At 36.7% G+C, this 12,799-nt stretch overlaps 1 protein-coding gene across 2 annotated transcripts in view; it reads left to right on the top strand.

Annotated features, from left to right (window-relative positions):
- Nucleotides 1-12,799, top strand: part of MOB1A (MOB kinase activator 1A) — a 39,001-nt gene that overhangs the window by 16,288 nt on the left and 9,914 nt on the right. For both annotated transcript variants that reach the window (XM_004467984.4, XM_023591564.3), the window contains exons 2-4: nt 3,017-3,183; nt 7,749-7,842; nt 10,607-10,740. In XM_004467984.4, coding sequence (XP_004468041.1) covers nt 3,017-3,183; nt 7,749-7,842; nt 10,607-10,740 — 395 coding nt within the window. The remainder of the gene's footprint in view (nt 1-3,016; nt 3,184-7,748; nt 7,843-10,606; nt 10,741-12,799) is intronic.

Raw genomic sequence — 12,799 nt, 5'->3', positions numbered from 1 at the left:
GGTGGCTCATGTTGTTGTTGTTTTAATCCATTCTGTAAACCTATATCTTTTGACTGGAGAGTTTAATCCATCCACATTCAATGATATTATTGTAAATGCATTATTTACTTGTGCCATTTTATTCTTTGGTTTTCATATGTCATATCATATTTTTGTCTGTCTTTTTACTCTGTTGGTTATCCGTTCTGCTAATCTTGCCTTTTATACTTTCCTCCAAGTCTCTCTCTCCAGTCTTTCCTTTCAGGCTCTACAGCTTCCTTTAATATTTACTGCAAAGGTGGATGCTTTTTTTGTGAACTCTCTGAGTTTCAGTTTGTGAATGTTTTAAGCTCACCTTCATATTTAAGGACAATTTTGCCAGATAAAGAATTCTTGGCTGGCAGTTTTTCTCTTTCAGTGTAATAATTGTGTAATACTGCTGTCATCTTGCCTCCATGGTTTCTGAAGGGAATCTGCACTAAGTATGTATGTGATGGTTTGCTTCTCCCTTTGTTGCATTCAGAATTTTCTCTTATTTTTGACGTTTGACATTTTAAGTAGTGTGTGTCTTAGAGTAGGTTGATTTGGATTTACTCTGATTGGGGTACGTTGTGCTTCTTGGACATGTAAGTGCATTTCTTTCATGAGAGTTGGGAGATTTTCTGCCATTATTTCCTCAAATACTCTTTTTTTAAAAAAAAACTTTTTTTAAATTAAAGTTAATAGATCACAAAGAATATTACATTAAAAAAACATGAGATTTCCATATAACCCACTCCCCACCACCCACCCCCATCATTTTTGTAAATTGTATATTTTTTTAAGATATATACATCAAATACTCTTTCTGCCCCTTTTCTCTCTTCTTCTGGAACTCCCATGACACATATGTTGTTGTGTTTTGTGTTATCATTCAACTCCCTGAGCCCCAGCTCAGTTTTTTCCGTTCTTTCCTGTCTTCAATTTCAGCTGTCTTCTGTATCGTTTATTCTTTCTTTGAGTCTGCTGTTGTATACTTATACTGTGCTTTTTATCTCACCTATTGTGTATTATTCTCATGAGCTCTGTTCCTTTTCTATTCAGGTGTTCAGATTCTTCCTCATGCTTGGCTAGTATCTTCTTGATGCCCTTTATCTCTTTAGCCATATTGTCTTTAAACTCATTAACTTGATTTTGGAAATTTGCATCTCATGGATTAGTTGTCTCATAGTCTGTGTCTTATTGGAGATTAAAAAAATTTTTTTAATTTTTATTAAAGTTAATAGATTACATAGAATGTTACATTTAGAAACACATGAGGTTGCCATATAACCCACACCCCACCCCACCACCCCCATCATTTTTGTAAATTGTATTTTTTTGAAGATACATACATCACAAAAAAGGTTACATTATAAAAAAACCTAAAGGGGTTCCCATATACCCCCATCCCCCCACCCCACTCCTCCCTCACTAACAACCTGCCCCATCATTGTGGCACATTCATCGCACTTGGCGAACACATTTTGGAGCACTGCTGCATCACGTGGATAATAGTTTACTCCATAGTTCACACTCTCCCCCAGTACATTCAGTGGGTTATGGCAGGATATATAAAGTCCAGCATCTGACCCTGCAGTATCATTTAGGACAACTCCAAAGTCCCAAAAAGTGCTCCCTCATCACATCTCTTCTTCCCACTCATCACATCTCTTCTTCCCACTAGGGAGTGGGAAGTTGCCCTTAGCAAGTCACTTTGTCCTCATTGGGGATTTTGATTTATTACTTTGCTTGGGCAATTTTTTCAATTTTCTTAGTATAACTTGTAAGTTTTGCTGATGTATAGGCATCTAATTATGATGGTCAGTTTACTAGATGCTCAGTTTCTTCTGCATTGGAATTCAGTGGCATGGGACTATGTATTACTGCTGTTCTTTGATTCTTGGTTTAAACTGTTCTGGGTCTTTAGGATTATCCCTTTTAGCTGCTCAAAATCCGGCCCCTAGACCCAATAATGGGTTGCAGACACACTTCCAAGGGCCTTGGGGACGGAGGTTCTAAAGGCCTGAAAAAGCCTCTACTTATATTTTTATTTATTTTATTTATTTCTCTCCCCTTCCCCCTCCCCCCCACCGCCGCCACCGCCACCGCCACCGCCGCCGCCCCAGTTGTCTGCTCTCTGTGTCCATTTGTTGTGTGTTCTTCTGTGACCCCTTCTATTCTTATCAGCAGCACCAGGAATCTTTTTTTTGTTGTTGTTGCATCATCTTGCTGAGTCAGCTCTCCGTGTGTGCGGGTACCATTCCTGGGCAGGCTGCACTTTCTTTCGTGCTGGGTGGCTCTCCTTACGGGACGGGACTCACTCCTTGCGTGTGGGGCTCCCCTATGCGGGGGACACCCCTGCGTGGCACGGCACTCCTTGCGTGCATCAGCACTGCGCATGGGCCAGCTCCACATGGGTCAAGGAGGCCCGGGGTTTGAACCCGGGACCTCCCATGTGGTGGACGAACGCCCTAACCACTGGGCCAAGTCTGCCGCCCCTCACTTACTTTTAGTTTCTTTATGTGCACTTCCTTCTTCTGCCAGCAGATGGTGCTGTTCAACAGCCCTCTCGCTTCAAATCCAGGTCAGTGTGTGTTTGCTGAAACTGGGATCTCATCTATGTGATAGATGTTCCTGTCTGGAGGCTAAGAGCCTTGTAATTTAAACTTTCTCAGAGTTTGTTCCCCAACCTTTGCTGGCAGACCCCTCTCATTTCTTGGGTAGGAAATAGTTCTACGCACCTCTGTGCCCTCAACAACCATTCCAGGTCAGTAGACAGGGTGATTGAGAGGGTGGGATCTCTTTAGTGCTGGCTCCCAAGGCAGACAATGGCACGGCCTCACCCAGGCTGGAAGGGCTAGTGGGACACAGCAGACCGAATTTGTAGTTCAAAAGCTGAGTCAGCGTTAGGCTGTGTCCCTCTCTCTCCTGTTTCCTGGGGAGGTGGATCCCTGTGGCCCCCAATTATGCCATTCTGCTTCCAGTCCTAAAAATAGATATGTTTTTCACTTAACAGCAGCAGCCGCTCTTCTAAAACATTCAAGCCAAAGAAGAATATCCCTGAAGGGTCTCATCAATATGAACTCTTAAAACATGCAGAAGCAACTCTTGGAAGTGGGAATCTAAGACAAGCCGTTATGTTGCCAGAGGGAGAGGACCTTAATGAATGGATAGCTGTTAACAGTAAGTTAACTATTAACAGTAAATTTTGAATAACATTGCACTTTAATGGTTTATAGAAAGATTGTGCTAAAAAATTTTTGTTAATGAATTTTCTTTTATAGGTTTGATGTCAAATCTATAAAATTATTTATAAAGAAACACATCAGTACAAAATACCTTCAAAACTCTGTTGTCCTCAGAGTACTTGGTGGTTGAGTAGAGGAAACTGAGGAGAGGAAAAATGAGTCCTTTGGGGCAGTTTTGAAGAGAATGTATAAAGAGCTGAACAAAGTTAAATAAAAGATTGATAAATGCAAAGTTTCTGCCTATGGTGGCTCATGACTTTGTAGGGAATCCATCTGTACAGTTGTGCCCCTTCCCCACCTACTCACTCCCACTCCCAGGAGCACTCACCTGCCTGTGTGTGAAAACAGAAAAGTCGTTGCAACCTAATCCAGGGTTATTTGCACTAATACAGAGACCTGGTTAAACAAAATTGAATTTGTTATAGAGTATTATGGTCAGTCCCTTGATCTGTTGTTGTGACTCAGAAGGAAATTGATATATTGGGAGAATATAGAAGGATCCATGAACTGAAAGTTACTTAAGGTCAGTGTGAGGAGAAGACATAGAAGGATCTGCTGAGACTAGAGATTTGAATATTGGAATCTTATCATCTCTGAGATGAGATCAGTTTAGGGTGATAGGGTATAAATCTTTTGGGAATTTCAGATGTTCCAGGAATTTTGGGGAAAAAACCCTCCCCCTCATCCCTCTGTTTGCTCGTAGTTTTTGCTCCATGTCTGCTTGTAGTTTGTTGTTTGCTTGTTGTTTGTTTGTCATCTTTAGAAGGCACCAAGAACCAAACTCGGGACTGCCTCCCACATGGGAGCACTTAACTGCTGGAGCCATATCTGCTTCCCCAGTTTTTGAAATTTTGTAATGGAAACTTTCAAACATAAACAGAGACTTGTACAGTGAGTTCCCATATATCCAGCTGTCAGCAGTTAGCAGTTCATGACCAATGTGCTTCTTCTGTATCTCACCCTGATTATTTTGAAGAAAATCATTTGCATAGTATTTCTTCTATAAATATTGCAATAAGTATTTTAAAAGGCAAGCACTCTCCCTTTTAAAGATAACAATAAAGCCATCATTTTGTTTGTTTGTTTGTTTGTTTAGGAGGTGTACAGGGTTTGAAGTTGTTGAACCTGAGACGTTGTACTTGCAAAGCCGGCACTCAACCACTGAGCCCTACCCACTCCCCTATATCATTTTTTTTTTTTTTTAGGTACCAGTGCCTGGGATTGAACCCCAGACCTCATATGTGGGAAGTGGTACTCAACCACTGAGCCACATCGGTTCCCCTGTTGGTTTGTTCATTTGATTTGTGTTTGCTTTTTTATTTTTTTTTTTAAGGAGGCACTGGGAACCAAACCCAGGACCTCCCATTTGGGAAGCAGGCACTTAATTGCTTGAGCCACATCTGCTCCCCCATGTCATCATTTTTTAACATATAAAATATCCAGTTGTCGTTCATACTTCTCTGATTGTTCTATAAATATTTCTTTTTTTCCTCTTATTTATGCTTGGTTTAAAACAGAATCTGAATATTGTCTGTCTGTATGTTTCTTGAATCTCTTTTAATCCACAGGTTTCTCCCCATTGCAGCCTTCCCCCTGCCCCTTTGCTGTTTTTTGTTGTTGTTGAAGAAACCATGTCATTTGTTTTCCATGGTATGAATTTTGCTAATATTATCATGAAGGTATCCATTATCATGTTCTGTTGTTCCTCCTGTTTCCTGTAAACATAAAATCTTGAGCAGCACTGTCCAATAGAAGCTTCTGCAATGCTGGAAATGTTCTATATCTGCACTGTGGTATTCAGCCTTGAGGTACCATGAGGTAGGAGAAAATGGCTAGTGTGACTGAGGAACTGAGTTTTTAATTTAATTTTAATTAATTTAATTTAAATGTAAATGGTCATATGTGGCTACCATGTTGGACAGCTCAGCTTTAGAGCCTTGACCAAATTCTGATTTCATTTTATTTGTTTGCAAGTCTCCTTAGATGGTGATATATACTTGTTTATTTGTTTGTTTGTTAAGGTACCAGGGCTGGGGATTGAAGCCAGGACCTTGTATATGGGAAGCTGGCGCTCAGCCACTCAGCTACACTGGCTCCCCTGTACTTCTGTCAGTGCAGATAATTCCATAGTGTCTATTTTTTTATGTAGTGTTAAGCAGTTACTTGATAATCATTGCCTCCATCAGCACTGTTGAATAGAAATATGTGAGCTACTTCTAAAACATATTTCTAAAAACATTTTAGGTTTTCTAGTAGCTTAATTTAAAATGTAAACATGCAGGTAAAATTAACTCTGTTAATTTATTTAACCTAATATCTGCCTCTTTTCAAAATGTTTTCAATATAAAAAATTGTTAATGAGATATTCCTAAATTCTTTTCCTAGTACTAAATTTTTAAAATCTGATGTATATTTTACACTTACAACACATCTCAGTTCAGAATACTCACCTTCCAAGTGCTCAGTAGCCATATGTAACTTAGCAGTTACTGTTGGACAGTGCAGATCTAGATCCATTAACTCACTAGGTGTTTTGCAAAGTGTTATTCTTCTAATTCTGCCATTCCTTTTATTTATTACAAACTGACAAACTATGCAGATAAACTTTTCCCTATCAATTAGTTGGTTATCCTGAGGTACAGATTGTACAAGAAAATCACCTCAAACCTAAATCCTATACCAAGTAAGCATTAACGCCCCATTCCTTACCTCCACCTTGGCCCCTGGTAATCTATATTTTAGTTGCTGACTCTGTCACTTTGCTTGTTCTAATGATTTTGTATGAGTGAGATCATACGGTATTTGTTCTTTTATGTATGGCTTGAAGTCAACATGATATCTTCAAGGTTCATCCATGTTGTTGCATGTATTAGAATATCATTCCTTTTGATAGCTAAATATTTTATTGAATGGATATACCAAATTTTGTTTATCCATTCATCAGTTGAAGGGCACTTGGGTTGCTTCATGTTTTTGCAATTGTGAATAATGCTGCTGTGAACATCAGTGTGCAAATACCTGTTTTGAGTCCCTACATCGAGTTCTTTGGGCTGTCAATCTAGAAGTGGGATTGTCGGTATTCTACAGTAATTCTCTACTTACCTTCCCCTGGAGCCACCAAACCTTTCCACAGTGGCTGTACCATTTAACATTCCCACCGACAGTGAATGAGTATTGCTTTTTATTCTTCTCCAACACTTATTTTTTTCCATTCCAGAACAAATTCTAGTGAAGTATGACATTGTTTTACATTTTTGCAAATCTTATTAACGTCTGGCTTAATAGAAGACAGCCTGATGACAATATCTGCTTCTACACACAATCTGTTTTGATATTATACATCATGGAACCTCTGGAAAACTCTACCCTCTTAAGAGCAAAAACAGCAATTATAATATTTTGACCTCATAGACTGCCAGGGATCCCTGGGCCACATTTTGAGATAGCCGCTTTAGACCAATAAGCAAGCACACCATCTTGGCATGCTCTTCATTTAGAATGAATACTGAGTACCTAAGGGTTACTGTCTTAGAAACATGATTCATTAAGAGAAAGGCTTTATAAGTAAGGGAGTTGTTTATAACTTTCAGTTTGACAAGATGGAACCTTTCTATCTGTGTTTTGTTTTTGTTTTTTTAATTAAAGAAACTGGAAAGGCCCTAGTTGATTTTTAGGGACTCCTTTAGACAGGACCAAAAATTTTTCAAAACTTTCCAAGGGTATGTGGTTGTCTTTGCACAGAGTAATATGCCTCATTCAATTAAGTGTATTACTCCTCCCTCCTTTTCCATTTTTTTCTAGCTCTAGCTGAATCCCACCTTTTTGAGGAAGTATTCATGGACTGCATCAGCTCTTTGTGATGCTTCTTTCCTCAGCACTCTTGTGTTTATTGTTGGCCTTTGGATGCTTTCTTGTCCTGTCTTACTTTAATTTTCTTCTGTTATGTCCTCAACATGCAATAGACTGCAAGTGTTTATGATTAATTAGTTTTATTAAGTGCTTGTTAATACAGCTGGTACATATTTCTCTTACAATATGTTCTTCAACACTTTTCTCTTTCCTAACACAAATGGTATTGATGAAATGTTACGGATTGTTCATTCTCTTGGATATAATCAGATATCCCAGAAGGAAAGTGTATATATTCTAATGTGATATTCGCCATTAAGTTTGAATTATCTAATATTTTCTTTTTCTCTTGTCATACACTGATTAAAAGCTTAATGTATTTAAAGGTTAATTTAAGGGGAGCAGATGTAGCTCAAGTGGTTGAGTGCCTGCTTCCCATGTACAAGGTCCTGGGTTCAATCCCTGGTACCTCCTAAAAGAAAAAAAATGTTAATTTAATTTAGGTCTGACACATTAAACAAAGAGAATTTACAGTATCATTGGGTTATTAAATCTCCCAAGGGTTTCATCAAGAGTTTAAATGTTTGAGGTCTGATATTTTGTTGTGTTTAATATAGACATTTTAACACAGTTCTGCTCTGCTCTCTCCAGCTGTGGATTTCTTCAACCAGATCAACATGTTATATGGAACTATTACGGAATTCTGCACTGAAGCAAGCTGTCCAGTCATGTCTGCAGGTCCACGGTACATATTCGGTCTATTTTATATAGGTGTTTGAATTACTTTAGCTTTATTACTAATGGATATAAATTAATTAGTAAAGAATATTTTTGGTTTTATGATGTTACCTTGTATAAAGGCAGTTCAATTTTATAAGGTTTCTATATTAACTACAAGATTTTGGTTAGTAAATATTTTGATAAGTGGGTACTTAGTGTTTTGATTGTATGATTACATCATAGTTGGCATGACTGTTCTATTATAGGAGTAAAAGTATAGAAATTTGAGTTCATCTTGTGTTGCAAAACTTTTATTTTTAAAATTTTATTTATTTATGGTTTCTGCTTTAGTTTTAATTTTCTTTGCAAAGGATAGTAAATAAATTCATAATGATGATTTTTAGACCAGAGTTAAATAATAAAACACCAAGTACCTATGTTGTTTTTTTTCCCTCCCAAGATGACTCCCTCATCTGTTTGCTCGTTGTTGGCGCTCATTGTCCGCTTGTTGTTTTTTATCTTGTAGGGGTTTTTTGGCTAGTTGTCTGTTTTGTTTTTTTCTTTAGGATCACCAGGAACGGAAGCAGGACCTCCCATGTGGAGGTGGGCACTTAACTACTTGAGTCGCATCCAGTCCCTCCTTGTTTTGTTTTGTTTTGTTCTTTTTTGCTTGTCTTGCTTATTGTTTTTGCTTATTGTCTACTTGTTGTTTGTCTTCTTTAGGAGGTATTGGGAACTGAAGCTGGGACCTCCCATGTGGGAGGCAGGCGCTCAACTGCTTGAGCCACATACACTCTGCCTTGTTGTTTTGGTTAAAAAGTTAGAAGAAACTCTGCCTTTATAAAAGAAATAGGAAAAAGTAAAACACATTTTTAGATAATTTTTCTTTTCCTGTTTTAGTTTTTAATAAAATTTTTGTACATTTTTAGTTAGTCTTTTAGTATTTAATTAAATATATCAAGAGATTTGTATCAAGAGATATACTTGATGACTCTGGAACCATACTGGTTTTCTTCTTGAGCTTAGTAGTGTTAACTAAAGCAGCATGGTTTGGAAATAATTACCTGACTTAAATATGCTAGCTCGAGGGAACAGCTTTAGCTCAGTGGTTGAGTGCCTACTTCCCATGTACAGGGGTCCTGAGTTCAATCTCCAGAAGCTCCTCAAAAAAAAGGGTGCTAGATTGAAAATATTACTTTGACTATAACAAATTTCTAAAAATATTGAAAAATGAGTTGCACCTCTTTAGCATCCGTAATGTAAAATCCGGGTGTGATGGGATTAATGTTTTGGTGTATTTTCTTCCAATCTTTTTTTTTTTTCCCGCTGTAATAGATGTCTAGTATTATGTGACGATAAATGGTGTTGGGTTGCTTACCTCTTAGAAAATATTGTCTTTTCTGACTTAAGCAGGTATAAAGGGAAAAAGCTCCCCATAGAGTTTGTTGCCCTGTTTTTATTACAGTATTTTAGGAGAGATGTTTTTATTTTATGCTGTTAGGAAGTTTTATTCCTCAAACTTCTTTAAAAGACATTAAAATTAAAAAAATAAAATCAGATGTATCTGTGGCCTAAAGCTTTACACAGTGAAATGTTGCATAACTTGTTTAAAAGGTCTAGCTCAGCAAAGCTAGGGGGGTAGCATGCCTAAGAGTGTTTTTTCTTTTTTTCCAAATTTTTTTTTTTATTATAAGAAATCTATTTTACGTCATTACCAAGTGTACACATACACACACAAACTGGGGTAAAAATTTCACAAGACAATATTTAACTTTACTCTGATGTTTTTTACTTTATTTTGTTGTATTTTAATTTTTCTTAAATTCTGGTCACAACCCACTAAATTGATTTCACAACCCACTAATGAGTCAAGATCCACAGTTTGAACAGCACCTAGTCACAGCTAGAAGTATCAAGGCCAGAATTTGAACCCAAGCAGTATGGTTCCAGAGCCTAAATCTCTTGATATAAAGAATGGCTTGGAAAAGGGAGATACTGGAGGTAAGGACAGGTTGGGACTGTCCTTTTAAAAGGAGTGGAGGCCTTGATAAATCCCACTACCTTGCATCACTCCCCACAACTCAGCAAAAGATAATATAAAAGTAACTGATGTTGTTGTTGGAATGCAAACACCCAATTATTATTATTATTATTATTATTTTTGGTGTTACCACTTTTTAAATTTTAACTGTTCTCATAGGTTTGTAGGGATATCTCGCAGTGTGTGTTATTTTTTTAAAAAATTTGTAACATTAACATATATTTGTTCAGTTTCAAAGAAAAAGTCTTATGTATGCAATATTACTCATTCATATTTCACCTGAGGTTTCACTATGCTATACAGTCCCGAGTATACTTTTTAGCTTTCCCTAAGGATTTTTTCTAACACCCTCTCTGACCAACAGGGTCATACAATCTTAGCTCTACTGAGCATAACTAAGATGGCCCAGTATATGAGACTATAGTAGATCCATTAGCCCTTTACCCAGTTCTCAGCAGCCTCCTACCTAACAGACAGGCATACAGTTCTTGTCTCTTTCCCAGGTTGGCATTATAAACATCTGTTCTGGCATTGCCAGGCACATTACTTCCCTTTTCTCTTCCAATTAACTGACATATTTTAGAATAATTCTAAATGGAATTTTCACTAATCTTCAGTAGAACATTGAATATAATATATTAAAGTTGTATATAACTTCCATTAACAAAATATGATTTTGTTTTGATTACAAACTGTACATATGTTTATGTTTTTAAAAACTTTTATCAGTAAACTTTTTTCTCTCCAGATATGAATATCATTGGGCTGATGGTACTAATATTAAAAAGCCCATCAAATGTTCTGCTCCAAAATACATTGACTATTTGATGACTTGGGTTCAGGATCAGCTCGATGATGAAACGCTTTTTCCTTCTAAGATTGGTGAGTTAATGTTGTAGAACTCTTTTTCTTTTTAAATGGTAATATTTTTACATTATTTTTTATTCTTTTTTGTTCTTTTTAATGCCCTATTGCATAAAATAATAATAATAATAATAGAGATTGCCAAATTCACTTCCAGAAAGATCATATCAATGTATCCTCCCTCCAGCCTTGTGTCTGTCTGCTTGTTTCTTCACCGACTTTGGCAGTTATTCTTTTTTTTTTCTTTCTTTCTTTTTTTCCATCTAATTTGGGTAAATATATTTCTATTTTAATATACATTTTAAAACTACTGATAAGATTGAGCATCTTTTATTTATTTATCATTGTGTCTTCTATTTATATCGTTTGGTGTTTATGGGGTGTTTTTGCTGTATATAATGCTCTTATTTTGTCCTGTTAATCTTTCCTTTATGAATTCTAAATTTTAATGAATGATTAGAAATACTTTTCCCACTTCAAGATTATAAAAATATCCTTTTTTCCCCCAGCACTTTTGTAGTTTTGTTATTAAGTTTATTTATTTATTTATTTTTAGGTTTATTTATTTAATCCTCCCCCCGTTGTCTGTTCTCTGTGTCTGTTTGCTGTGTCTTGTTTCTTTGTCCGCTTCTGTTGTCGTCAGCGGCATGGAAGTGTGGGCGGCACCATTCCTGGGCAGGCTGCACTTTCTTTCGCGCTGGGCGGCTCTCCTTACCGGGTGCACTCCTTGCGCGTGGGTCTCCCCTACGCGGGGGACACCCCTGCGTGGGGTGGCACTCCTTGCGTGGATCAGCACTGCACATGGGCCAGCTCCACACGGGTCAAGGAGGCCCGGGGTTTGAACCGCGGACCTCCCATGTGGTAGACAGACGCCCTAACCACTGGGCCAAGTCCGTTTCCCTGTTATTACATTTAAATCTTGTGGTGTAACAGGAGTTTTTTTTCTGAACATTACTTTCATTTCTTTCCAAATGAAAATGCTATCCAGTTTGACCTAATACTACAGTTTATTGCATAATTTCTTTTCTCCCCTGCTCAATATATGTGTATAACAAATTGTCATACATATATGGGTCTTTTAATCTCTCTATGTGATTCTATAGAATTTTCTCACTTTTAGTTACTGTGGCCATGTATCTCTTAGCATCTTCTAGGGTCTCCCTTCCTTGCTCTTTTTCAGAATTTTCACTGATATTCTGGGTTGTTTGTTCTTCCAGAGAACTTAGAATCATTCATTTTGCCAAGGTAAAAAAAAAAAGTTGGAAATTTTTATTATAATTGCATTCACTTTTTAGATTAATGTAGGAATTCTTGTTCTCGTTACAATACTGTCTTCCTATTAAAGAACAAGGTATGTTTCTTCATTTATTCATGCCTTTTTTAAAATTTTGTCTTTACTTCTTCTTGTAAAGCTGTAGTTTATTTTATGTTAATCCTGCATGTTTCTTAAGTTTATTCCTGGGCATTTTATGTTTTTTATTGCTGTTTAATTTCCATCTAGTTATTGGTGATTATACAATTTTTTGTATAAATTTTATAATTAACTGTCAATCTCCATGCCTGTTTGCTTTTGGTTGATTTTCTTGGATTTTTTAGGTATACAATTATGATATTAAGATAATGTTAATTTTGCCTCTTCCTTCCTGATATATACACTTCTTGTTTAATTCTTGTCTAATTACACTCACTGGTACTTCCAGAGCAGTGCTAAGTAATTGTGATGATGGCAGACATCCTTTTTTGTTTGTTTACTTTTCTGCAAGTGTTTCTGATATTCCAACATTAAGCAAGAATCTTGCTTTCAATTTAAAGTATATGGAATTTTAGAAAAATCTTATTAAGGAAGTATCCCTCTATTTCTATTAAATTTTTTTTTTTAATTTGGAATGATTGTAGTTGTATCAGATCTTTCCCCAATATGTAATGTTCTGCTGGAAGAGTATTTTTTATTTGTGAATATTTTGATTAAGAATTTGGCAGTAGTACTCATGGATGAGATTGATCCTTGGCATTTTCAATTTAAGAGTATCTTATAAATAACATATTGTCAGATTCTTTTCTGCAAAATTAGAGGCTC

The sequence above is a fragment of the Dasypus novemcinctus genome, chromosome 17, assembly GCF_030445035.2.
Source record: "Dasypus novemcinctus isolate mDasNov1 chromosome 17, mDasNov1.1.hap2, whole genome shotgun sequence".
Taxonomy (NCBI): Eukaryota; Metazoa; Chordata; class Mammalia; order Cingulata; family Dasypodidae; genus Dasypus; species Dasypus novemcinctus.
This window is presented reverse-complemented; position numbering and strand designations above follow the sequence as displayed.